The 26,416-nt window shown below is 40.0% G+C and overlaps 1 protein-coding gene across 2 annotated transcripts in view; it reads right to left on the reverse strand.

The window, feature by feature from the left end:
- Positions 1-26,416, reverse strand: part of TAF3 (TATA-box binding protein associated factor 3) — a 196,285-nt gene that overhangs the window by 42,280 nt on the left and 127,589 nt on the right. Inside the window, exon 3 of one of the 2 annotated variants that reach the window (XM_033209246.1) lies at positions 11,712-13,537. In XM_033209246.1, the coding sequence (XP_033065137.1) occupies positions 11,712-13,537 (1,826 nt within the window). Of the gene's footprint in view, positions 1-11,711; positions 13,541-26,416 lie in introns of both variants that reach the window. The other variant, XM_033209245.1, reaches the window with a different exon arrangement.

The following is a 26,416-nucleotide window of genomic DNA, read 5'->3' on the forward strand; positions in this document are numbered from 1 at the left end:
ACATTGTTAAAATTTTTAAACAAAAATTGTTACCCAGATCATTTTTGGTGCAGCATTTAAATAATTACCAGACTTAAATAGAAAAAAATACAATGATGTCTTCCCTATACGATAAAAGCATCTCTTTATGAAACTTGACAAACATTAAACTCATCCTAAGTTTGCATTATCAAATGAGAAAGCTGAAATACTAAGTGTAATTGTTCCATTCAACTGTTCAATTTTTGGCTAGAGGTAAAACAATCTGAAATGCTGTAAATAAAAACAGGACGGGTGTGGTGGCTCACGCCTCTAATCTCAGCACTTTGGGAGGCCGAGGCAGGCGGATCACAAAGTCAGGAGTTCGAGATCAGTTTGGCCAACATTGTGAAACCCTGTCTCTAATAAAAATACAAAAAATTAGCTGGGCGTGGTGGTGGGCACCTGTAGTCCCAGCTACTCAGGAGGCTGAGGCAGGAGAATGGCGTGAGGGCGGAGCTTGCAGTGAGCTGAGATCGCACTACTATACTCCAGCCTGGGTGACAGCGTGAGACTCTGTCAAAAAAAAAAAAAAAAAACTTAGCCAGGCACGGTGGCACGTGCCTGTAGTCACATCTACTTGAGAGGCTGAGGCAGGAGAATCGCTTGAACTCGGGAGGCGGAGGTTGCAGTGAGTCAAGATTGTGCCACTGCACTCCATCCTGGGTGACAGAGCAAGACTGCATGGAAGGGAGGGGAAGGAAAAGGAGGGGAGGGGAAGGGAGGGGAGGGGAGGGGAGGGGAGGGGAGGGGAAAACAGATACTCTCTTTTGGAATGGATTTGTGGTGAAGGCAATGGCTGCTGAATAAGGCGAAGACCTCACAAATACCTGACCTGCCCGCCAGAAGAGAACACAGAAACTAAGTCTGATGTTAACGGGTTTCTTCCCAATTTTTGGTTTGCAGATCATATAGTCAACATTTTGAATTAAGCTAAACAGAAGCTGTGCATTTCCAAATTATTGTCTGTCTCAGCGTTTTTCAGTGGGGTGGTAGGACTGGTATTTTTGGCGGGATGGTGCTTTGTTGTCAGGAACTGTCCCAAGCACTGCCAGATGTTTAATGTCACTGGTTCACTGTTAGTCACTGACTAGATGCAACATTAATTTATGTATTTTAAGATCAAGAATTACCTCATAATAGAACAGTATAGTGGTTCTAAAGGGAAACACAGAAAATAATGATCAACATATCATCAAGTTAATATAGTACATGTAGATCTAATCTATTATTTTATCATATGTATCTACCTGTCTCTTCGTAGAGTTGTTTTTTAAATCCCTCAGCCCATCAAGAGCTACGGCTTCGACAAGTCCCTTGCATGGTGCCTGGTATGCAGGAGATGCTCAGCAGACATTTGTTGAATTATCAACTGATCTTGCCCCAACTGTCTTGCCTTTTAGTTATTCCACCATACATCCAGGACCACCCTAAAACCATCCCCCAGAGCACCGAGTGATACCAAAGAAAATTTTTAATTCCATCTTAATGTATGCCTCCAATACTAGCTGTTTACCAGCTAACCCAGCTAAGGGCAGAGACCATGTGTGTTTTCCTTACTGCTATTTTCTAGTGCCTGTCTCAGGATCTGACACTAGTAAGTCTTAAGATAAGTGTAAAGCATGAATATGAAGCGATGATTACAGTCTTTACCACTTTCAAGACTCTTCCCATGACCTCCTTTCCCCTTCTACACATCCAGCTCCACAGGAAATACTGGTGAGGCCACCAGTATTGAAGGAGAGCTCCTTCAATTCCCTGCAAACTTTTCTGTGCCCACAACTACACTAAAGAAGTTTTCTCTATCATCTGCTTATTTACAGATCTTCAGTCTCTCTGTTCCACAAATTATTTTCATCTCACTTTTTTTTTATTTTTATTTTTTTGAGACGGAGTCTCGTTCCGTCACCAGGCTGGAGTGTAGTGGCAATCTTGGCTCACTGCAACCTCCAACTACCGGGTTCAAGCGATTCTCCTGCCTCAGCCTTCCAAGTTATTAGTGCCACCACACTCGGCTAATTTTTGTATTTTAAGTAGAGACGGGGTTTCACCTTGTTGGCTAGGATGGTCTCGATCTCCTGACCTCATGATCCGCCTGCCTCGGCCTCCCAAAGTGCTGGGATTACAGGCATAAGCCACCGCACCTGGCCTTCATCTCACTTTTAAATGTGCTCCACTCCAACTTAAACATTTTCTTAACTTCTCTTCAACCTCTAGCTCCCAACCAGTGCTTGGGACAGTTCCTTACAACAATTTCTCACAAATGTCCATCTTCACTTCATTGTCTGTTTTCTCACTTCTTCTTTAGTCCTCAACCCTTGCCAACGTCCTCATCCTCATGTCCCAGCATGCTTTCCCATTCTAGGTTTTCTCATGCTCCTTCCTTCTCCTTTACAAACTCCTCTTCTTTCACCTGACTTTACTTGGCCCTCTCCTTTTGTCATGCTACAGTTTCTTTAGTGATCTCATCCCTGCCCACAGTTTCAACTGTAAGTTTAAAATATGTCTTCAAAATTTCTGTCTGGATTAGCACTGATTGACACTAAGGCCAAAATATGAAGTTGCCTATTAAACATTTTCAACTAAAATATCCTATAAGTATTTCATCTCATCACACTGAAATCTTAACTTACCAACTTCCCCACAAACCGCCCCTTCCCCCTAGCCAACCTCACTCTTGGCTGATGTCTCCTTCACGTACCTGGTCCTGCAGACAGTATGGTTCAAAGTCAAGGGTCATGAGGGGTATGGGTGGCGGGTGGAGCAAGGCCCATGCATAACTAGTGTTCAAGTCTCGCGTGCACGCATCTGTGTGTGTGTGTGTGTGTGAAACGCAATCTCGCTCTGTCACCCAGGCTGGAGTCCAGTGGCACGATCTCGGCTCACCACAACCTCCACCTCCTGGGTTTAAGTGATTCTCCTGCCTCAGGCTCCCTTTAACTGGGATTATAGGTGCACGCCACCATGCCCGGCTACTTTCTGTATTGGTATTAGAGACAGAGTTTCACCATGCTGGCCAGGATGGCCTGGAACTCCTGACCTCGTGATCTGCCCGCCTCGGCCTCCCAAAGTGCTGAGATAACAGGTGTGAGCCATCATGCCTGGCCGCCTCCAATATATTTTTTAAAGAAAGAGTTTTATATCTAAACAAATGGTCCGGTCTTTTTTTTTTTTTTTTGAGACGGAGTCTCGCTCTGCCGCCCAGGCTGGAGTGCTGTGGCCGGATCTCAGCTCACTGCAAGCTCCGCCTCCCGGGTTCACGCCATTCTCCTGCCTCAGCCTCCCGAGTAGCTGGGACTACAGGCGCCCACCACCTCGCCCGGCTAATTTTTTTGTATTTTTTTTTAGTAGAGACGGGGTTTCACCGTGTTAGCCAGGATGGTCTCGATCTCCTGACCTCGTGATCTGCCCGTCTCGGCCTCCCAAAGTGCTGGGATTACAGGCTTGAGCCACCGCGCCCGGCCGGTCCAGTCTTTATCTTATGAACTATTTAAAGCTTCCTCATCTTTCCGTGTTATCTGTGGAAAAATAAACAAACATAACAAAAATAAACAAATATTTATAAGCTACCTATAATTTGCCAGGCATTGTGCTTGGTTATATTCCTGATGTGCTCATTAAGGTTTTTAAAAAACAAACATGGAGGGTAGATAGAGTGGGTTTCATTTTACTGAAATGAAAGTGATCATATATGGAGAAACCATTTATCCTTTCTTTTCCATTTTGTTTTCCTTTTCTGTTCTAAGGTCACACAAATAGCACACCTGGGATGGAATGCAGTCTTTTTGATTCAGAGAATGAAAAATTATATGAAGTTCTTACATTCTTCCACTCTAAACATTTTAGGGTTACATAGTCATCAATGATGAGGTATTAGAAGTGATATTTCTTAATTCTTCAACTGACAACACTAGCAGGTACGCAATCCTTTTCTCAAGCTCTATTTTAAAATAAAGCTGTTTGACCTACCTTTAAAAAAATTCCGCTCTACTATTATTCAGCTGTGTGTTTGGCCCATGTCTATTACCATAACACTCAATAATGATAACTTACACTTGTATAGTACTTGGTGAACTGTGTCCTCTTTACATTATCCAACTCTATCTTCACAACTCTATAGTGTAGGTGTGGATGGTGTTATTATTCCCATGTAAGAGCTCAGAAAGGGGAAGTGCTTTGCCCAGAGTTACAAAGTTAGTAAGCAAATGGCCTAAATCCAGGTCTCCTGACACCAAATTCATCCCCTGTTCACCATACTGCTCCTTAACTCTCTGGCACATATTGTGAGTCCTCTTTCTGGTAATGCTGATGGCTTACATGGAGCTAGCTACTCACTTTATTTGTCAATCTCTCTTATGATAAATGACACACATCTGTGAGATGGCTGGGGTTAGCTGTACATTTTGTTCTCTATGGGAGGCTAATAGTTTATATGGAAACTGATGTTAACCTTGGCCCCGCCTTCACTCAACTAAACTAGCTGGGTTTTCAACGCTGTCTTAAATGGCCTGGCAGGACAAAGGAATCAAGACATGGTCTGTTTATTACCTACTATTAAAAAAAACTAAATAATATGTAAAAATAAAGTAAACAAAAGTGGAAACACATCTTACAAGTTAGATTTAAAACAGTAAAAATGTGCCCTGAAAGCAACAGGTATTCAGTCAACTGGTTGAATGAATGAATGATTCACAACCTGCTATCTGGGCTCAAAGTTTCATCTGTAATTACAGTGGTTGTATCATCTAAACACAGACGCCTCTGACAGGAAAGGAGGGAGCTATTAATTATACCACATAACTGGGATTGTCCCAGGCAAACCAGGATATATCTAAAAACTACTCAGACACTTTTATTTCATTCCTAAAAACAAGTTAAATTAGATTTAACTTGAGAAAATTCAAGGGATTGTAGAAAAAGATTAATGAGGATGCTAATAATACACATACAGAAAGTACAATTTCTAAATTAAAATTTCTTTCCGGATTTTTGTTTCCATTAACTTTGTGTGCTTACCAAAATAAAAATAAAAACAAAGGCATTTCCTACAACCACAAAATAATTTCTCATGTGCATTTCCCAGAAAACAACAAACAAAAGGATGACTTCACTCACTTAGATGGCATGACTAATGCCATCTTTTAAAGGCATCAAGCCAAAATCTGGGGCCACAAGGAGCTTTTAAGGGTTAAAATAAAAGAACAGCACTTTGGAGTAATGCTGAGAATTGGGGCACGCAGAAGAGCATTTACAGTGGATTACTAAGCTTCCCAATTCACCAAAGAGGTAAAGTCCAGCAATATAAGACTCCTTTGTAGCTAACTAAAAATACATTGTCAGTGGATTTGTCCAGTTTTATGTATAAGCAATACTTCTTTCACCTGAACTAATACTAGTAGTCATATAAGCCCCTTATTGCCATGTGCTGCATTTTTTTTGTTAATCTTCAAGGATTTAGCTTCTTTGCCACATACCTCAGGGCACCAACTGATAAAGCTCTAACTCTCCATTTTTCCAGGACACCAGCAGTGCGGCCTTGCAAAAAATGAAAATCGCTCAAGAGATTTAAGGGGGAAATTTATTTTTAAAATCCTGACTTGAAGCAAAGAGGTGGATTTTTAAAAAGCTTATCTGTAAAGAATCAGTTCAAATTTAAATTCTATCTGGGAACTCTTTCATGCATTCCAGCTTTAAAGTTTATCTTTTGACAGGGACTTTCTGCAAAGGTAATGGGCAGCTTTGTCAATATAATCTGTCCAAGGTTTTTTATTTTTATTTTTTTAATGTTAAACTCCTTTCATTACAAAAGAAAACCCACCATATATGTATACTAGCTAGGGTAGCAGCAAATTTAGCAAGCGCTAGTTGAGATTCCCATCTATGCTGTTATGTTAGAAAAACCCTCGTAAATAGTACTGATGAAAGCTCAATTGAATAACCTAACATTTGGATGCTGAACTATGGCTGTAAGCATCTTGTACCTCTCAGCAATTAAGGTCTTTACATTATTTCCATTTAGAAACACAGTTTAAGTAAACTCTGATAACTATTTAAAATACTAAACAGAGAGTCAGAAGATGTGCAGTTGTGATTAAGTATAACAAGTGCTATCCCACGTAGACAGCTGAGAGAGAACACGAGCTTTCCTGACCGTGCTCAGAGTGTAGAGTCAGGAAGGCTGGGAGCTGGCTTTGGGTAAACTACAAATTTAAATATACTCACTTAAACGTTAAGCTTCTCGTTTCCTCTTGGAACATAGAGTTACGAGAAACAGGAAGGAAATAGTTCCCTCCTCTTTATTGGGTTTCTTTATTTACCAAAAAAACCCTTCATTTCACTAACTAATTACAATAGCCGATTAGAAAAGACTTGGAATGAGACTATATTACTTTAAACAGAAGGGGAAAAGGATGAAAACCTTTCATTAAAGGCACAAACCAATTAGATGATTTATCATTCTCTAAAGAACAAACTGTTTAAATTTAATAAAAGATTTTTAGGGGCAAATCCTACAGGATTTGGGGATACATTAAAGAAACATTAAAATTTTTAATTGTTCTGATTGCTAAAGTCATAAAAGTGTAAGAAGATCCCTTTCCTGCTCTTTAAAATACGGCAGTTAAACAGGTGCTCTCTAAGGTATCTCCAGGAACTAACATTTTATAAAATAATGACGTCCCCTTACTGTCAAGCATCAAACCATTCCTATCCCCCTCATTTGCAACTGTCACTTAGGTCACCAAAGCAGACTGAGGTAAGTGGCCCGAGAAGGCCGTTCTGGGCAGTAAAGAACACAGGCCTCGGGCAGAGAGGCCTGGGCCCTCCCCTCACTGGCTGCAGCAAGTACTCGACCTTTCTGTGCAGTTTTCTCAACTGTAAAACAGGAACCACTACACGAAACCCTCAGAGCTGCTGGGAGAGTTAAATCATTGAATTCTGGCTAGGCCTGGAACCTGTAGGCACTCAAGAGGTGGCAGAGGCTAATATCATTTACTATCAAGTTAGTTTATTCAGTAGCCAAAGTTCAAATAAAACAATTCCTCAATCAACAGGATAAAAAATGTTGAGAATCCTTTCTAGAATTTATGGGCTTTCCATTATCAACAACTCCCAATTATGCATGGGTTGATCATCAACACTATTGGATATTTGTATGAAAATTCAGAACTGTTATAGTCATCTACTCATCTTAATTAAATGACACAAACTGCTCTTCATTTAGTGTTTTCTAAGAGAAGGCAGAAAGAAGGCCTTTGAAGCCAAAATATTATTAGAGAAGATATGAATCTACTGTTTTTAAGCAGAGATAAGTTAAACTTTAGAATGCTGCTGTCTCTTCCCAGTTTTGAATGGGAGGAAGGAGACGGAGGAAGGAAGCAGAGGGTCTGTGAGGTTGAGAGGTTGGTGAATAACGAGTAAGTGGCAGAGCTGGAATTTCCACCCCAGTCAGTGTGGCTGCCAAAGCCACGCTCCCTCAGCCAGCACTGGACTTACTTATCTACAGGTGGTGGGTGATGTCAGCATTTTTGGGGTGAAACCTTACTGTGCCTTTCCAGATCATATTCAAATGTAAAAACAGATTCCTCAATTTGACAGATAGATTTTGGCTTACCTTCTATTTAAGAATATAGGTATAACCACTGAGTTCCACTAACATAAATTTAAAAATGCATTTATTTTTTCAAAACGATCCTCCTTCCAAAAATCACTTAAAAGAACAAGAGGAATTTTTAATTAAAGTAATCCTGTATACTCATCTAAACCCCAAAGATCCATGCACTATATCCACTGACACACACACAAAAATTTTAATAAAACATTTTTAAAAATTTTACTTAATCCCAAATGTGACAGTATTAATAACAATTTTAAACTGTTCTGAAATGTACTGTTAGATTTATCACTGCTACAACTATTATGGCTGTGACTGCAATTGGATAACATAATTTCTTTTAACATGTCTTTTTTTTTTTTTTTTTTTTGAGACAGAGTCTCGCTCTGTCACCCAGACTGGAGTGCAGTGGTGCCATCTCAGCTCACTGCAAGCTCCATCTCCCATGTTCAGGTCATTCTCCTGCCTCAGCCTCCTGAGTAGCTGGGACTACAGGTGCCTGCCACCATGCCCGGCTAATTTTTTTTGTATTTTTAGCAGAGATGGGGTTTCACCATGTTAGCCAGGATGGTCTTGATCTCCTGACCTCATTATCCGCCCGCCTCAGCCTCCCAAAGTGCTGGGATTACAAGCGTGAGCCACCACACCTGGCACCACCATGCCTAGTTAATTTAAAAAACAGTTGTTGTTGTTGTTGCTGTTTTGTTTTGTTTTTTTTTTTTGGAGAGAGAGTCTCACTATGTTTCCTAGGCTAGTCTCAAATTCCTGGCCTCAAGCAATCCTCCTGCCTTGGCCTCCTAAAGTACTGGGAGCATGAGCCACTGCACCTGGCCATTAACATGTGTTCTACAAAAAGTCAATGTGGTTCTATTTTAAATAAGTGACAGTCTAGACTCCCAACCCTGACTAGTGTCTGATTGCCCACAAAGGGGAACTAAAAGCTTGCATAACTCACCACTCTCTGGATTTGTCATCATCAATAGAAGAACCATTTGAACTTCTTATGGTGAGTTCCTAACCACATGATTTCACTTATCCCATTTTAACATACCACAGAAAAGTGTGGTAGTTAGGACCATAAATTATAGCATCTGACAGACTGGATTGAAATTTTGGCTTCTGTTCAATCACTTACCAGATGTGTGATCCTGGGCAAGTCTATTAATCTCTCTAAGCCTTAGTTTCTCATCTTAAAGTGACAATAATTACAGCATCTGTCTTAGAGGGTTGTGGTAAGGAATTCAAGTGCTTAGTATGGTGTTTAACACATAGTAATTACTCAGTGTTAACTATGACTGCTTTGCTGTTTTTAGTGTTCTTATCATTATCTCTAAAGATGAAATACTTAAGGATTAAAGAAGCTAAAAAACTTGTCCTGGATCTTATTCCAGGTCTGCTGGATTCCAAAGCCCAAAGCTCCTTCTACCTACTATGCAAATCCCTGTTTAATTAATCACATCTTTATTGGTTCTTGGTATTGATAAATGTGGATACGGCTGGTAAAGGGTTTATAAACAGGTAAAATAAATGAGGAGATTAAAAAATTTAAACAAATGCTCTTGCTTGCCGATCTGGCAAGTGTCCGTGAGAGCTGCTCTTGGTCAGGATGATGAGAAGGGAAAATGAGATTGTGGCCTTCATTCTTTTGGCTGAAGACATTTTCTTGGGGCAGCTTAGATATGTCTCACTTCAGTTTACCTTTGGTGCCTTACTTCGGTAGCTTTGTTGGGAAATTTTTGGACCATCTGGAACCGCATTTCAGGTGTATTTTTGTTGACTCATATGCCATGGTGCTTGGGGGATTTAAATGGGGTTGAAGAAAGGGAAGTCTTAACGTTTATGTCACTATCCCAATTACTACTCCTTGTCAGTGGCATTTCCATGGGTTGTCCTAACCTTTATCCTTTCCTATTTGTATCAAGGGCTAATATTCCAAAGAATGCCATGGAAGTAGAATAATTTTTAAAACCTACTAATAGCTGAGCTGCCCGTATTAACACAGGCTAGCTGACACGGTCCAACAGAGCAGCGATCTCCAGGTTCCTACATTTTATCGTCTGATTCAGAATGGAACACCCTCTCCATCTACTGACATGTATGCGTCAGATATGGTACTAAGCATGCCCTGTATGTTCTCATTTAATCCTTATATAAATAACTTAACCATTTCACAAAGGTCAGGATCTGAACTCAGGTCTAACTCTATAGACATTACTATTTATTATTTATAAAGGTCTTATAAGACAGCTGAATTTTCTACATTTTTATTTTTGCCATGTACCTGCTCCACAGCCCATCAAAACTGATCCAAGAACGTGTATCTTTCTCTCAGGTGAACTCTGTGCTTCAAGGGACTGAGCCTTTGCCTTCCACCAAGGTGGTCTGAGGGACTTTTCTTCCCTAAAGTCAGGTAGATGCTGTAGAAAGGCATGGGACTGCTGTTACAAACCTAATCTGATGGCTTCACTCAAATTCATAACAGCTGTTGAAACAACTCCATTGACTTTCCAAAGTGAAGACGGTGGTGAAAGCAACAGTCCCCTGTTTGATTTACTGAGGACTCAGCTGCCAAGTTACTAGTTACATGAGGGATAAATGACTAACTGCTGTCAGGCAATATCTCTAACAACAAACACCTCACCATGTGAAGCCTCTCTGCAGTGTAACTGACCCAGCTCTTGCTAGCTGTGTCATCCTGATCTTGGACAAGTCACTCTCTCAGGCTCAGTTTCTCTTCCATAAATATTGCTAATAATACCTGCTGGACCCATGTCACAGATGTGTTAGGAGGAGAAAACAAGGGGTATGGATCTGCTTTAAAACCTGACAACTACTATATAGAAATTGCATAATAATATAATAAAATGATTTTTTAAATGGAAATAAGAGATGGATTTCTGTGTCTTGTTAACTTGTCAATGTTCAGTTATTGATATCAGAATTCCCATTTCACTTCTTTATATTTTAGAATAGCCAAAGAGAACGAAGAAAGAATCAAGGTAAGCAGAAAAATGGGAGTTGCCATTACTGCTGTCAACTACACTAATTTTTCTAGGTAAGTTTGAAGTTAAAAATATTCCAAATTTATTGGTAATACATCTGCTGCAGGTCAAATACATCAAATTTCCTCATATGAAAAAAATTATTGGATATTTTGTAGGCAAGCTCAAAGAGGATAACTTTCAGAGGGCAGGGAAAGGATCATTAGGAGCTCTAGGGGTGGCACCATGAATAGATACTTTTTCAGAAAGTTTATGAGAAATTTTCAAATAACCCAGCCGGCTGCTGTAATCCAAGGAACCAGGGACTGAAAAGCAAAGGCGGGTAAGCAGAGGTCACAGCCTGAGGACTGAGGCCCCAGTGTCTACAAAACTGCAGGGTTTCTATCAGTTTCTCTGGCTGTACACTATGAAATTAAGTCTGACTTACTGAAATGGTCAAACATTTCTGCCATGTGGGATTACTTTCTGCCCACTCACCAGGCTGACAGACCAGCCTAGATACTCAGAAATGTGCCCTTATCTTATTAAAGCAGAAAACGGAAGGAATAAAAGATGCTACGGAAAGTTCTGTAGACAGCCATAATCCTAAACACATGCCAAAATGGCTCACCAAAAAGAAAACCAAAGCAGTGGTCCTTCCACGGGCCTTGCTGTCCTCTTAAAATAGTGCCGTGGTTTTGCATGCTTTTAGAAATATGGATGCTGCCTTTCTCAACATTTGGGTACAAAATACAATGTAGTACACTTGATAATTCACATAAGTATTATTCACAATTTAAGAACCCAGATTTGCTTTTTTTAAATTGCCAGAGATCACTATAGCTAATAGAGAGTTTATAGTCTGTGATTAGATGCCTCTTAAGCTATGAATTTTTAACATCTGCTAGTGTATCGAGGGCTTGATTACAGGTTTATGGGTTTTAGAATTAAAATTAAATTTTGTAACCTCATTACAAATGTATTTCCACTTAAGTGATGGGTGATTTACATCCAGAATACAGATACAATTTCAGCTTTCTTTACCTGTGTTTCTCACTAAGACTCTGTTCAGATAGGGCCAAAAATGAGAAACTGCTTACTTTTTCATGCTTGTGTTTCTCCTTCTCTTTTTCTCTCTTCTCTCGCTCTCTCTTCTCTTTCTCTCTTTCCTTCTCCTTCTCCTTCTTCTCCTTCTCTTTCTCCTTCTTTTTCTTCTTCTCCTTTTTGTCCTTTTTCTTTTCTTTCTCCTTCGGCTTCTCTTTCTCCTCAAATAGTTTTTCCGGAAGCACTGGTAACAAAGATGGCAGCATGGCTGGGACCCTGGCGGCTGCGGCAGGGCTGAACAAGGGCAGGGCCAACTCTTTTGGGGGCAACACCAGTGGGGGTGCTGGGGCTTTCATCTTATCTTCTCTGCCTTTATCTTTCACTTTTTCTTTCTCTCTCTTATCTTTATCTTTCTTGCCTTTCTCTCTATCTTTCTTCTTATCTTTATGCTTCTCTTTCTCCTTCCTCACAAGTCCATCTTTCAATTTCACTTTGGGATCAACATCTTCCAATTCTTTGATTTTAAATTTATAGGGATCTGCCTCTTCCTCTTTAAGAAAGTCCTTCCAGGGATACTTTGTTTCCCTGCCAGCTTCCTTGTCTTTCTCTTTCTCTTTCACTTTATCCTTCTCCTTACTTTTGTCCTTGTTCTTGTCTTTTTCCCTCTCCCTATCTCTCTGCTTTTCTTTCTTTTTCATTTTAGTTTTGAGTTCCTTTTTCAACTTCTTCTTTACCTCCATGGAGGAAGGCAGCTTGGTTTTCTCCTCATACACCTTGTGGAGAGGTTCGGGAGTGGGAGGAGACACTGACGGAGAAGAGATATAAGGAAAGTTGGGGGGCATATTCGAAGGTGTCCCCAGTTTTGCTTTACGTACAACCTCATCAATAGAGGCATCCATTGTCCATGAGTTATCGGAACTTGAAGTTCCACCGGAAAGAGGCAGAGGAGTGGATCCTGACTTTGTGAAATTGTTCGTGGAAGTGGAAGCTTTGGGAGTGGTACACTCCGGGCCTGAAATTCTCTTAGGGCTGGTAAAAATGTCTCCCTCAGATTCTGATCCAGAAGAAAATTCAAAAGGATCTGGCTCTCGCTCAGCACAGGCTCGTGCAATCACAGCATCGATAGAGGCCTCAATTGTTTTATCTGCTACCACAGCCTTTTTTGGCTGATTCTCATTGTTCAGTTTCCCAGCATCAGGGGGTGTCTGTATTTGTTTTACCTGGATAGTCTCTTTACTGATTTTTTCACTGACTGTAGCTGAAGGCGTCCTGTTTGGTGTTTCAGGCCTCATAGGTGCTTGGGGAATATGAGTCATGACCTTGGGGCTCTTGGGACTCTTGGGGCTCTTAGAACGTCCAGGTGATTTCTTTTCTTTGGATACAGTTTTTGGTGATCGAATAGGACTTCCGACCATTGCTGGTGACTGGGTGGTTTTAGGTGATTTAGTCTTCTGTCCTGGAGAGCTAGTTTTAGTCTTTGTTTTAGGTGTAAATGACTTTGTTTCCAATGGTTTTGCAGTTGGCATTTGGGATTTTGCAACTGGAGCCAACATTGGCGGCTCGGGTGAGGGAGGTGCCAAGTCTGTACTGTCCTGTACGTGAACTGGAGAAAGCATTGGTGGGATCTTTTGAGTGTTTATTGAGCTGAGTGGCTCTCGAGCTTCCAATAATACAATGTCTAGCGTGTCCCCTTTAGTGCTTACTAGCCGAGGTCGTTTCATGGCTGGCAGTTCTTCAGCTTCAGGACTATCCAGTGGTCTCTTACCCAGGAAATTCTCATCATTAATAAGTTCTTCCTCCTCCAATTCATCATCTTCTTCCAAGGGAACTTGCATGGCTTCTGCTGATGTGCCTCCATCAGTAGGCACCTGCTCTTCTTCTTCTTCTGGTAAAGGAAGAAAAAGGAAGAAAAAAAGAAATATTATTGGAATGTAACAAAATCTAAGAAATAAAAACAACGCTCCAAACATGATTTCTTTTTTCTTTCTTTTTTATCATTATACTTTAAGTTCTAGGGTACATGGGCACAACTTGCAGGTTTGTTACATAGGTCTACATGTGCCCTGTTAATTTGCTGCACCCATCAACTCGTCATTTACATTAGGTATTTCTCCTAACGCTATCCCTCCCCTAGACCCCGACCCCCCAACAGGCCCGGGTGTGTGATGTTCCCCTCCCTGTGTCCATGTGTTCTCAATGTTCAACTCCCACTTATGAGTGAGAACATGCGGTGTTCAAACATGATTTCCTGAAAACAAAAAAAGGAAATTATTGACAGTGTTTAAAAAGTAAGTTAGTTTTCAAGGATCTTCCAAACATGTGTGCCATCATTCCTAAAAGAGCGGTAGTCAATAACAGCGAATGTACAAATAGATCATTGCCCTTTCACATGGTCTGGCCCTAACCTCAGGATCCGGAAATTGCTCAGTGTTTCCAGTTGGCCTTCTGTTGTTTCCTGAATTAATTCTTTTCCTAACCAGTAAACACCTTCTTTCTCTATCTCCCTCTCATGCACATAGAAGCACATGTGCACAACCACACACCCATCTAAAAAATCAAGAGATGGATTATTATAGGACTTAGTATGGATTATTATTATCAGGAATGACAGAAAGGTATTTTTAGGACTTTTATAACAAATTCATATACTACTTATGTCTTCTATTTTGCTTGCGTGATGTGAGCCACTTGGAGAGGGAGTATGGTGCAATGAAATACACTTGGTTTGGCACTTGACAAATGGTTTTTCGGCTAGAGTTCTGGCACTAGAGAGCAACCAGCCTTATGGACTCTCTTAACCTCTCTCAGCCTGTTTCCTCATCTTTCAAAAAGGAGCCGATGTTACTTGCCCTGACTACTTGGCTGAGTTGTTCTAAGATCAGATTCTTTCTCCCGACGCATATTAACTATGTATATAATGCACAATGATAAAGTCTAAAAGAGCCACTGAAATAAATCAGAAATAAATCATAACTAAAAGAGCTCACAGTTTAGTGCAGCAATAAAGGATGTGCCTAGCCCATAGAAAGTGGTTAGTGCCACAGACAGATAAAGTGCTACAGTAGGTCAAAGGAGAGACAGATCTCGGTGAGGTCAAGCATGCGGGGGAGGCTTGACTAATTATGCAGCGTTTGGGATACTTGGAGACTGGAAGTGGTGAAGTCCAGGACAAAGGGTCAGATGACAAAGAGATGAAGATGAAACACAGGGAGTGTATGAGAAATAGAAAATGATTTGTCTGGAAAGTAGAGTGCAAGGTGGGGAGCAGTAGGAAGCAGGTTTAGTAAAGTTGCATCCAGATTCTAGGACTTTTGAATTCCAGAAAAAGAAATATAATCTTTATTCTACTGGTAGTTTGGACCTAGAAGGCTTTTAGACAACAGAGAAAAACGCATGGGGTATGTGTTGGGAAAAGTCACACTGGCAGGACCATGCATGATGGATGGGGGTGGGAGGTAGCGGGCACTGAAGGAGAGCAATATCATGGGTTACTGAAGTGATGTGACAGGAAGTAAGGGTCAGAGCTAGAATAGTGGAAATGATCAGGAAGCAGCAGAGGTGAAGGATACTCTGAGGATAGAACGGATAGGATCTGATAAATGATTAGGGTATATGAATTGAGCAAAGACTCAAACACAATTTCAAAGCTTTGAGCCTGGTCAGGCATGGTGGCTCATGCCTGTAATGCCAACATCTTGGGAGGCCGAGGCAGTAGGATTACCTGAGCACAGGAGTTTGAAACCAGCCTGGGCAACACAGTGAGACCCCGTCTTTATCAAAAAATACAAAAATTAGCTGGGCATTGTGGTGTGTGCCTGTAGTCCCAGCTACCTGGGAGACGGAGGTGCGAGGGTCACCTGAGCCCAGGAGGTTGAGGCTGCAATGAGCTGTGGCTGCGCCACTGCACTCCAGCCTGGGCGACAGAGCAAGACCCTATTTTTAAAGGAAAAAAGAAAAAAGGGAAAGAAAAAGCTTTGAGCCTTGGTGAGTGATAAATGTAGTGATGAACAGAAGCAGGAAATAAGGAAATAGAAAAGGACAATGAAGGCCGGGCGCGGTGGCTCAAGCCTGTAATCCCAGCACTTTGGGAGGCCGAGACGGGCGGATCACGAGGTCAGGAGATCGAGACCATCCTGGCTAACACAGTGAAACCCCGTCTCTACTAAAAATACAAAAACTAGCCGGGCGAGGCGGCGGGCGCCTGTAGTCCCAGCTACTCGGGAGGCTGAGGCAGGAGAATGGCGTAAACCCGGGAGGCAGAGCTTGCAGTGAGCTGAGATCCGGCCACTGCACTCCAGTCCGGGCGACAGAGCGAGACTCCGCCTCAAAAAAAAAAAAAAAAAAAAAAAAAAAAAGAAAAGGACAATGATTATTAGCTCAATCCCTAGACACAGAGTTTGATGAACATTTAGTCTGCAATGGCTACTCGGCAGCTGAAATATAATATAGATGATCAGAAAACAGGGCAGAGTGTGTGAGAGAAAGAACGTTGTTGAGATAACTAAAGTCACCATGATGGATGACATGAACAAGGAAGAAACAAGAGGAAACAGGTTCACGTATTTTGAGGAATACCTATACATAAAAAGACGAGGAAGAAGGATTAAAGAAATACATGGAGGGTCAGATGTCAAAGAGATCAAGGGAGCAAGATTTTTAAAGCAGAAGCCAAGTGAACAAAGCCAAATGCTTAAGAGGTCAATGAGGATGAGGCCAACAGCAGAAGCCATGCTGCAAAAGCATGACGGGTGCACAGATAGAGAACACAGGAGGTGATGCACAGGAAAGCACTTAGTAAAATCATAAAAAAATCACAACCTTATCAGTTATGCTACCAATTCACGATAATGATGGCATCATCCACCAGGTCGCAAGTCAGGAACCTGGGGTCATTCTAGATTCTCTCCCGTCATCTCCGCCAGATCTGAATCGACAGCACAAGTTTTCTACTCTGTTTGCTTTCATGTGCTTTCCCCCTGCTTCTGCCTTGTTAATTTCAGTGTTCGGCACCTCTTCTCTGTATGGCTGCAAGGACCTTCTACCTAGTCTCTGGCTCCAGTGCAGCTTTCTCAGAACCATCTCTCACGTCGTCCTACGGTGATCTTCTGAACACGCAAATCTGAGCGTCTGGCTCCTCATCTTAAAAAACTTTCATTGCTTCCTTCAGAAGCAGTTTGTAAAAGGCATCCCTTGGAAATTGAGGGTCTGTAGAACCCCTTCTGAGGCTACTGCGCAATAGAGACGGCTGTTCTTTATTACATGGAAGAGTTATGCCTTGGGTTATTTATTTTACATGCAGAGCTTCCACAAAAGCTTTTGTTGTGAGGCTAAAACATGTTTGAAAATCACTATTCTAAAATACAAAAATCCTCTCCATCTGTGAAATCGGAGGAAAAAATAAAATATAAAAATCCAATTTCTCCAGTGTGACTGACAAGGTGCTCCCTCAAACAAGCTAGGGAAGTAACCTCACCATTCACAGTGAGCTCCTGCGTGCTCTACCCATTCCAGCCATGCTAACTTATCTGCAATCCCCAAATACGTGATCACACTCCTGTACCTCTGCACGTGCAATTCCCCATGCCTGAAACGTCTTTTCCTTCCTAACATGTTGGCAACTTCTAAGGCTCCCATCAAGTATTACCTCTTCTGTAATGCCTTCTCTTAGCAACTAGAAATAACCATGTACTCCCTTTGGGCTCTACTGTGTTCCAGTTATACATGCAACAAAGAAAGCCTAGAATATTTACCATTCAGCTCTTTACAAAAAAAGGTTTGCTGACCCCTGTCCTAGACCTACCACATTCAACTCATCTAAACTTTTCCCTCCCTCACTCCCTCCTTCACTTCCGTTATCAGAATGACAAGACGGACTTCAGATCTGCTCAACTACCAACAGATAAACATGAGAAAATCAGAAAGAAGACAGCTTTAGGGTATTCTGAAAGTGAATGGACATTCATTTATTATTACATTTCTAAATTTCAAAGAACCTCCTCCTACTCCACAGAGGTTCACAAATCCCAATGATGCCAAAGCAGAACGATAAAGGTTTGGCTTAGGCAGGATAAAGGGTCTTTAGAGTATGTCATGGTGCACCTTGCTCTTCTAACTCTGGGGACTAATCTGGATCTAGCTCTGTTCTACCAATGTGTGTCCCCCAGGGAAGGCCTTAGGGAGATGCTGGGAGACCAGAGGGAAACTGCTGTACTCTAAGCATTCCCTAGAAAGGGAATACAGGGGATACCCAGGACTACTAGTAAGACAGTTTCAAGTCTTCTGGATGTAAGGCCTGTTTTATAGTTAGAATAACTTGAAAATTTGGACTTTTCTGTATAGGAAGACATATTGTATTATTTTACTAACGTGCAATTCTATCAGATTAGAACTGGCAAAATGGCTACAAGATGGGCCTTTGAATGAAGGAAGAATGTGAGGCTTGGCTAGGAAAAAATGGGATGGTTTCATACAACTACTTTAGAAAATATATTGGTTTATTTTGAATTTAGAGCTCAAATAACTCATAAGGGTATCAAAAAATTAATGACGGTTGTGTTTGAGTAAAAAAAAATTAACATTAAGCTTGATTTAAAGTAGGACGCCACAAGTTAGGGGGTTTATTCTGTTTTTGTTATTTTGTTTTTATTGTTTATTTTCACTTTTGTTTTTCAGGTCCCTACCACAAAAATTTATATTCATTCCTTTATATTACTTAATACCGCAAAAACTTGTATTCATTCCTTTATGTTAAAGGAATAGAAATGAATTATAAAACTAAACCACTTCAAGTGTTGGTTTTAGGAATACTCAAAAATACAAACGTTTTAAAATAGTTTTTTTTAGAGCCAACAAAGGTTTCTTATTTTTATTAGTTTAATTTACACTTTCTTGTTTACTTAAGATTTTATAAGAAAGCTTCAATTGCAGCATCAAAATCAGTTAAAATGAATGAAGGACTTCGTCAGAAGAAAAAGCCCGAAACTTTTTTTTTTTTTTTTTGTGACGGAGTCTCGCTCTGTCGTCCAGGCTGGAGTGCAGTGGCGCGATCTCGGCTCACTGCAAGCTCCGCCTCCTGGGTTCACGCCATTCTCCTGCCTCAGCCTCCCTAGAAGCTGGGACTACAGGCGCCGCCACCACGCCCGGCTAATTTTGTGTGTGTGTATTTTTAGCAGAGACGGGGTTTCACCGTGTTAGTCAGGATGGTCTCGATTTCCTGACCTCGTGATCCGCCCGCCTTGGCCTTCCAAAGTGCTGGGATTACAGGCGAGAGCCACTGCGCCCAGCCAAAAGCCTGAAACTTTTAATAAGAAAAAGAAAAAGTGTAAAGATACTTAAACAATTTTTAAAATTAGAAATGATCTGATACCTACCAGCAGGAATAAGTAAGGCGCATGGAAGTTGTGAAGCATAACAATCAGTGAATACCTGCGAGGCCATCGCCTACTTCAAAAGAGCATGAGCAGGGCCCTCCCAGTCCTGCGGCTCCTTTCCCATCCACCCCTGCTTTCTCCACTCCTACCCCAGCCCCCAGTGAACTGCCAGCTTGATCTTCAATCTGTTTCTTTTGTAGTTTTACCACATTTGTACGTAGTTTGCTTGTTTTTGAACTTGATATAAATGTTATGATACTATAATGGTCTTTTTTTTTTGTTTTTAATTTTTACCCAACATTATGTTTCTAAGATTACCCCAGGTTGATGCAGGTAGCTGTAGTTCACTTCTTCTCACTGCTGCAGAAATGTCCAATGGTAGTTAATCCATTCTCCTGGTATAAAAGTTCTCCACTGAGTGAATATATTTTATTTTAAAAATATTAGAATTTTAAAAATTAAAACAAATAAATACAGTTGATCTAGCTTCTGCCTGCTCAAATGCAGACTTGGTTGATGGTTACACATAATGAGTATCTGGCTTTTTACTACATGAATAATTTTAATTCTATGTTTTAAGTGTTTGGATAAGACAAATGTGTAATGGCCATTGAACTGTTTAGCCTTTACCACTGGTAAAGGTGAACTTCAGTTTGATAATAATCGAATGGCAACATGCATGCATGTGTATAATATAATGTAATATATAATATAAATGTATGCATGTGTATAATGACCATCATTTATTAATAATCTGTAAAATATCCTAAAAATGTCTTAAAAATATTTTCCTATACTAATCTGTGGAAGCCTGTGTATTATAAAACTGCAAAATTTGGTCAGCATAAGCTTAATATTACAAGATCTCTAATCTTGATATGTTATTGCAAAAATAGTAAAGAAAACATTTGGGTCACAGGCCCTTTCTACTTTAACACAAATATAGACATAATAATAATAATAGTAATAGCTGTGTTCCAACATCGAGAGGGAGAGAGAAAGCGAGAGAGAGAACATGTGTATATATGAAGTATTTCAAAGATTTTTATTTCCAGAGAACTAATAACTCATTTTCTGTTATTTTAGTGTTCTGAAATGGAAGAAAAGGACTCTCCTGTACATACGTGATAAACAAATATTGAAAAAAGTAATTTAAAAATTTGATTGTTAGTTGTAAGTTTTTAAACAAGTTCTTCAACTTCTTAGTGCACTAGAGTTCCTTGATCAACAAGACGAGTTCATTAGCACCATTTATCTTGAAAGCATTCTGAAAATTAATTGCGAATTAAAGGTAAATATTCAAACTTCTAAATAATAATACTCATCAATAATAGAGATATGTCTTGTAAAGTTAACCTTACAACTCTTTTGAGAAGATTAAAAAAACAAAAAACAACTCTCCTCCCCGTAATCTCTGTAAAACCATCCAACAGCAGCACACATCCAGAGTTAGCATCTATGGATGATGTGACTATCACCTCAGCCATCTGCCCTAATCTCTCCATCGCACCATGAAAGCAATCGAGGGCTGTTATGGAGGCTTTGAAGGACAGTGGGTATTTAATTAAGGAAAGGTAGTTCTGGATAGGTATTAATGCTCATGTCCCTAAAGGCATAGTAAGGATTGTTCACAAAAGTGGTGTCACCTTTTCTGCTTTTGCTAAAGTTGGGTTAAAGTTAACGGAGTTACCTTTTCTGCTTGTGCTAAAGTTTGGTTAAAGTTAATAGGGACATGACTTTTGATTTGCTTTTCCCATGTGTGCGAATGTGTTGAAAACTATGATATGTGTTATAATTGATTAAACTGTCATTCATCAAAGAATCCCATGAATGAATTATGATATAACCCCTATAGTTCTAGTAGAAAAAAGACACTAACAACAACAACAACTAAAGATATGAAGAATCACACCTAAACCAGGGTGGTAATACCTATTTTCCAAAAAATCGTAACTAAAATTCATGTCCTCTCTTAATAACCCTAGTTTTTCATGTTTTTCATATAGTCACTAAAATGTGAATGCTAGAATTCCAAGAAAAAATGGCCACAGTAAGAAGGAACTCTTCATTCTGCCAAATGTTTTGCATGTCTGGTATACTTTTTTCACCAGACCAAAAAGGGAAACGATGTGAAATAATATGAATGACTCAGCACAAATTCATCACCACATCTAGAGATTCACTTTTAGATAGATATTTAATTGGTAGCTGGGTATCTGATCATAATGTATACAAAAATAGGGAGACAGAGATGCTTTCTAAGGTATCTTCTTGTTTAAACAATCAATGGTTCCAAGTCAACATTTGCTGTAAAATTATTTTAAAATTATTATTATTATTATTATATCTTTTGAGACAAAGTCTCACTCTGTTGCCCAGACTGGAGTGCAGTGGCACGATTCCAGCTCAATGCAACCTCCACCTCCCAGGGTCAAGCAATTCTCCTGCCTCAGCCTCCCAAGTAGCTGGGACTACAGGCATGTGCCACCATGTCTGGCTACCTTTTGTATTTTTAGTAGAGACGGGGTTTCACTATGCTGACAGGCTGGTCTCGACCTCCTGACCTCGTGATCTGCCCGCCTTGGCCCCCCAAAGTGCTGGGATTACAGGCGTGAGCCACCACACCCGGCCTATTTTTTTAATTTTTAAATTTGAAATAATTTCAAACATAGAAAAGTTGTAAGAATACACAAAGAATTCATAAATACCCTTTAACCAGATGCACTAATTAACATATGTATTATATAACTACATATATTAATATAATTACATAATTATAGTATAATTTTGGGAAACTATTTGAGAATAAGTTGTAGACATCATGATCCTTTACCCTAAAAGCATCAGAGTGTGACTGCAGAACAACTGTCAAATTCTTTTTAATCACATAAAAGCAACAAAATGTATCCATATTAATCCCTATCTTTCAAAAGCTTTACAAATGTTGATGGGAGCAGGACACCACAAACTCCATTTCAATTTTCCTTCATTAATAACACAAATAAATAATCCACACTCCCTATACTCTCCTGAGGAATAATGAGAAAAACATGCTTCTTTTCTAAACTTCTCAGACAAAAACAGAACAAGGCAATAAGGTCTGAACACACCAAAAGGATTTTTGGGAGGTTAATTCTAAGCTACTATAAATATTGACTTAGAACAAAACATCTTTTTAACTAGAATAGTAAATGCCTTTAAAGAAACACTATAATCTAAAAAGTTCATAGACATTAGGAAATAAAGGGAAATTGTTTGCACATGGCATAAAAGCTTTTTATCTGACTACACAGATGCATGCAACTTTAAAATTCAGTGGCATATTCTCAAACTAAGCAGAAAATATGCTTGTATTCTTAAATTTTAAGCAAAGGAACAACAAAATGCTATCTGCATATATTTCATCAAAAATTAAACGTATTTAAAGCTAGACTTCTTATGATTGGTTAAAAGTGTACACACAATCTTGTGTCAGATCTGTAAATGAAAAATGTATGTAGATGTAGAAATTAATTTCTACAATGATGCACAAACTTTCCTATTAGTCCATTCATGTCACTGTTTTTATGATAGATTCCTCTTTTACTAGCAAATGAAAGGATCATTTAAATGAATGCTTGGACAGCGTGGGAGAGGTGGGGCACAGAAGTTAAAAAACAAAACAGCACACTTTTTTCAAAAAATACCTTTCTATTTGTCGAATTTAGGTATATTTATTGTAACCAGTTCCTTGAAGTGACTCAGTGCCACTAAAATTCATTCATTCACCTATGGAGTGCACTCTGAACCTCACTATGGAGAGGTCTGTGTTAACTAGAACTAATTCATTCATTCACCTATGGAGTGCACGCTGAATCTCACTGTGGAGAGCTCTGTGTTAACTAGAACTAATTCATTCAACTATGGAGTGCACTCTGAATCTCACTACAGAGAGCTCTGTGTTAACTAGAACTAATTTACTCATTCACCTATGGAGTACACTCTGAACCTCACTATGGAGAGCTCTGTGTTAACTAGAACTAATTCATTCATTCACCTATGGAGTGCACTCTGAACCTCACTATGGAGAGCTCTGTGTTAACTAGAACTAATTTACTCATGCACCTATGGAGTACACTCTGAATCTCACTATGGAGAGCTCTGTGTTAACTAGGACTAATCCACTCATTCGCCTATGGAGTGCACTCTGAATCTCACTATGGAGAGCTCTGTGTTAACTAGGACTAATCCACTCATTCGCCTATGGAGTGCACTCTGAATCTCACTGTGGCGAGCTCTGTATTAACTAGGACTAATTCACTCAACTACGGAGTGCAGTCTGAATCTCACTATGGAGAGCTCTGTGTTAACTAGGACTAATCCACTCATTCGCCTATGGAGTGCACTCTGAATCTCACTGTGAAGAGTTCTGTATTAACTAGGACTAATTCACTCAACTACGGAGTGCGGTCTGAATCTCACTATGGAGAGCTCTGTGTTAACTAGGACTAATCCACTCATTCGCCTATGGAGTGCAGTCTGAATCTCACTATGGAGAGCTCTGTGTTAACTAGGACTAATTCATTCATTCGCCTATGGAGTGCACTCTTGAGTCTCACTATGGAGAGCTCTGTATTAACTAGGACTAATGTATTCATTTGCCTATGGTGTGCACTCTGAATCTCACTATGGAGAGCTCTGTGTTAACTAGGACTACAAAGACAAATAAGACATGATTGGCTGTCCTTAATCAAACACATTTTGTGGCCATCAGTTCAAGTGGTAGGCAGGAATTTATTTGCACAAGGTACACACGGAGCCACATCAAGGGGTATGAAGGCAGGAATGGAAATGTTGGCTGGGCAGGAAACCGAACTGAAATGACACCTGGGATCTGTTCACAGAGCCAAGTTCAACCCAGCACAGCCCATTTCATCTCCCAAGACCTAAGTTTTCTCATCTGTAAAATTGAGTACTGACATCTGACCTCCTCCTTATAAGAGATGAAGATCTTTATTATTAGGGCCATCTCTACGTGTAGTTGACAACGTGTGTGGGATGATCTCAAGGGCAGGACAGAGTTACTCCTGCCCCTAAATATCTCACTGAGCAGGCAACAGTTCTTGAAATTCTACCACTTGATTTATGTGTTTGGGTAAAGGCAATATCTTTAAAATGTTGCTGTGAAAATATTCTTAAGACCATGAAACTAACAAATGAACAACTCTATCCTACTTTTTGAAGTGAGAAGACTGGGAAAATGGAACCGAAGTGAAACAATGTGACAGAATATTGAGGATGAGGTGAGTGTGGAACGCAGGGTATTACTGCCACGAAGGTCAGGGTCAGGGTCAGGCCCAGCGTGGTCGGGGCAGTCAGGAAATAATAGGAATACAGGCGCTGGATGCTGGGAAGGAAAAGAAGGGAACGGCGTCAACAACAGTCATAATCCACTTCATCATTACATCTTCTAGTACTAAATGAGGCTAAAAATATTTAATTCCATTGACATCTCCTTATGAAATATTTTAAAATTGTCCTGTCTATAATGTAACAGAAATTAGACCCTTAAAACACAACTCAACATGTGTAAGTGGGTATGTATTTTTAAAATAAACCTGTTTACTTAAAAAATGAAATTACTAGCAAAGACAAGACAATTAGGCAATGACAATTCATACATTACAACCAATCAATAACATAAGAAATTAATAGTAGAGTGAATATGATGTGTTATAAATACTTAGATACACATTGACCTGTAAAAAAGCACTATTTCACTAACATTCTGTACAATAAAAAACTAAAATGCTATATAAGCAAGCCAACCTGAAATGACACCTAGTATTATAAATGGCCTAATCTATATGTTAATACTGTTGTATCATGTAACTGCAGCAAGACTAAGATAACAATATGACTTTGGGGTTTCTATGGCTACATCCTGGGCTAACGTGCCTGAAAAGGCTGGCTGCTGACACCACACAACCATTCTGAGTGCTTCTTTTTGGTTATTTATGATATGATTTATGATAACGACAACATCTCCTATTTTCTCTCCTCCTCAGATACAATAAATTGCTATCGTTAATCACCCTTCTTGGTTCAACCATGATTACAATAGCATAATAGGGCCTGGCTATGGTAATATTGTGGATTTTTTTTTTTTTTTGCAAGAAATAAATACAAGTAGATCTCTTCAGACAATGTCAATATCTCTAATATTTTAATCATCTTCCTTTAAGTCTTTCAGGATAAATTCTGTTACAATTAAGAGTCCATATCCAGGATGTAGGCCCTTTGTGCCAATCGAATTTATAATCAAACACCACACATTCACAAATCACTATCATCATGATTTTCCTCAACTTAAAATAGTAAGACTATGCATAGGATACAGTTTCTTTTCTAAGACAGACAATAGTATTGCTCTGTAGGGATGAAATGAATCTCATTGCAATTCCTTCCTCACCCCAGGAATAAGACAAATTAGGCAAATTAGCCATTTATCTACCAGAAGGCAAAACAGTAGAGACAGAATAAAAACCCTACAATCATAGAGACATGTATGATGTGCCTCTGCCCATTATTGGCTATGTGGTTCCTTCAACCTTTTGAACTTCAGTTTTCTCTTATGCCCGTTTGGGTTAACAGAAAGTACTACCTCTTTGGCTTTTCAGTAACCGTAAGACAAAGTACGTAAAAAATGAGTTTGTATGTAAATGATTTAGTATGAAAAGTATGAGTCAGACTGTAAAAATGAACAGACATTCTCACCCTCCCTGCATCTATGCCCTTCCACAGGGCTTCTACAGCTGTTCTCATCAAGAGGTGGAGATGATTTGGGGTGGCCGTGTGACTTGCTTAGGCCAATGGGCAAATGTGACAGAAGCAGAGGTATGGAAAGCAGCTGCACCCTAAAGGCTTGCCCTCCTGGCTGCTCTTGGGAAACCTGCAACCACTGTCACGGGAATGAGCCCAGGTTAGCCTGCGGGGTGATGATGTGTGTGGCCCAGGGCCCCAGCCAAAGCACCAGGCATAGGAGCAAAGCCATTGAACACCAGCCAACAGTAAATGTATGGGTGAGCCCAGCCTCGTCCAGCAGAAGAGCCGCACAGCTGAGCCAACCCAAAATGCAAACTCATGGAATTGTAAGCTAGTAAACGGTTGCTGTTTTAAGCTGCTAAAGTTTGGGGGCGGCTTGTTACACAATGGCATGTTAGCTATATATTCATATGTACACATACAGTCACTTCTTGTTATTTGCGGTAGTTATGGTAACACAGAACTAACAAATACTGAACCACTGCTCCTAAGAGAAATACAGGGTTAGGTTCCTATAAGTCTCTGGTCACAACAGTTTCATCAGCTAATCGATGCATACCCTGTTTTACATGTGCTTCTGCTTAAAG

Source organism: Trachypithecus francoisi, unplaced genomic scaffold (genome assembly GCF_009764315.1).
Source record: "Trachypithecus francoisi isolate TF-2019V2 unplaced genomic scaffold, Tfra_2.0 Lachesis_group9, whole genome shotgun sequence".
Classification (NCBI taxonomy): domain Eukaryota; kingdom Metazoa; phylum Chordata; class Mammalia; order Primates; family Cercopithecidae; genus Trachypithecus; species Trachypithecus francoisi.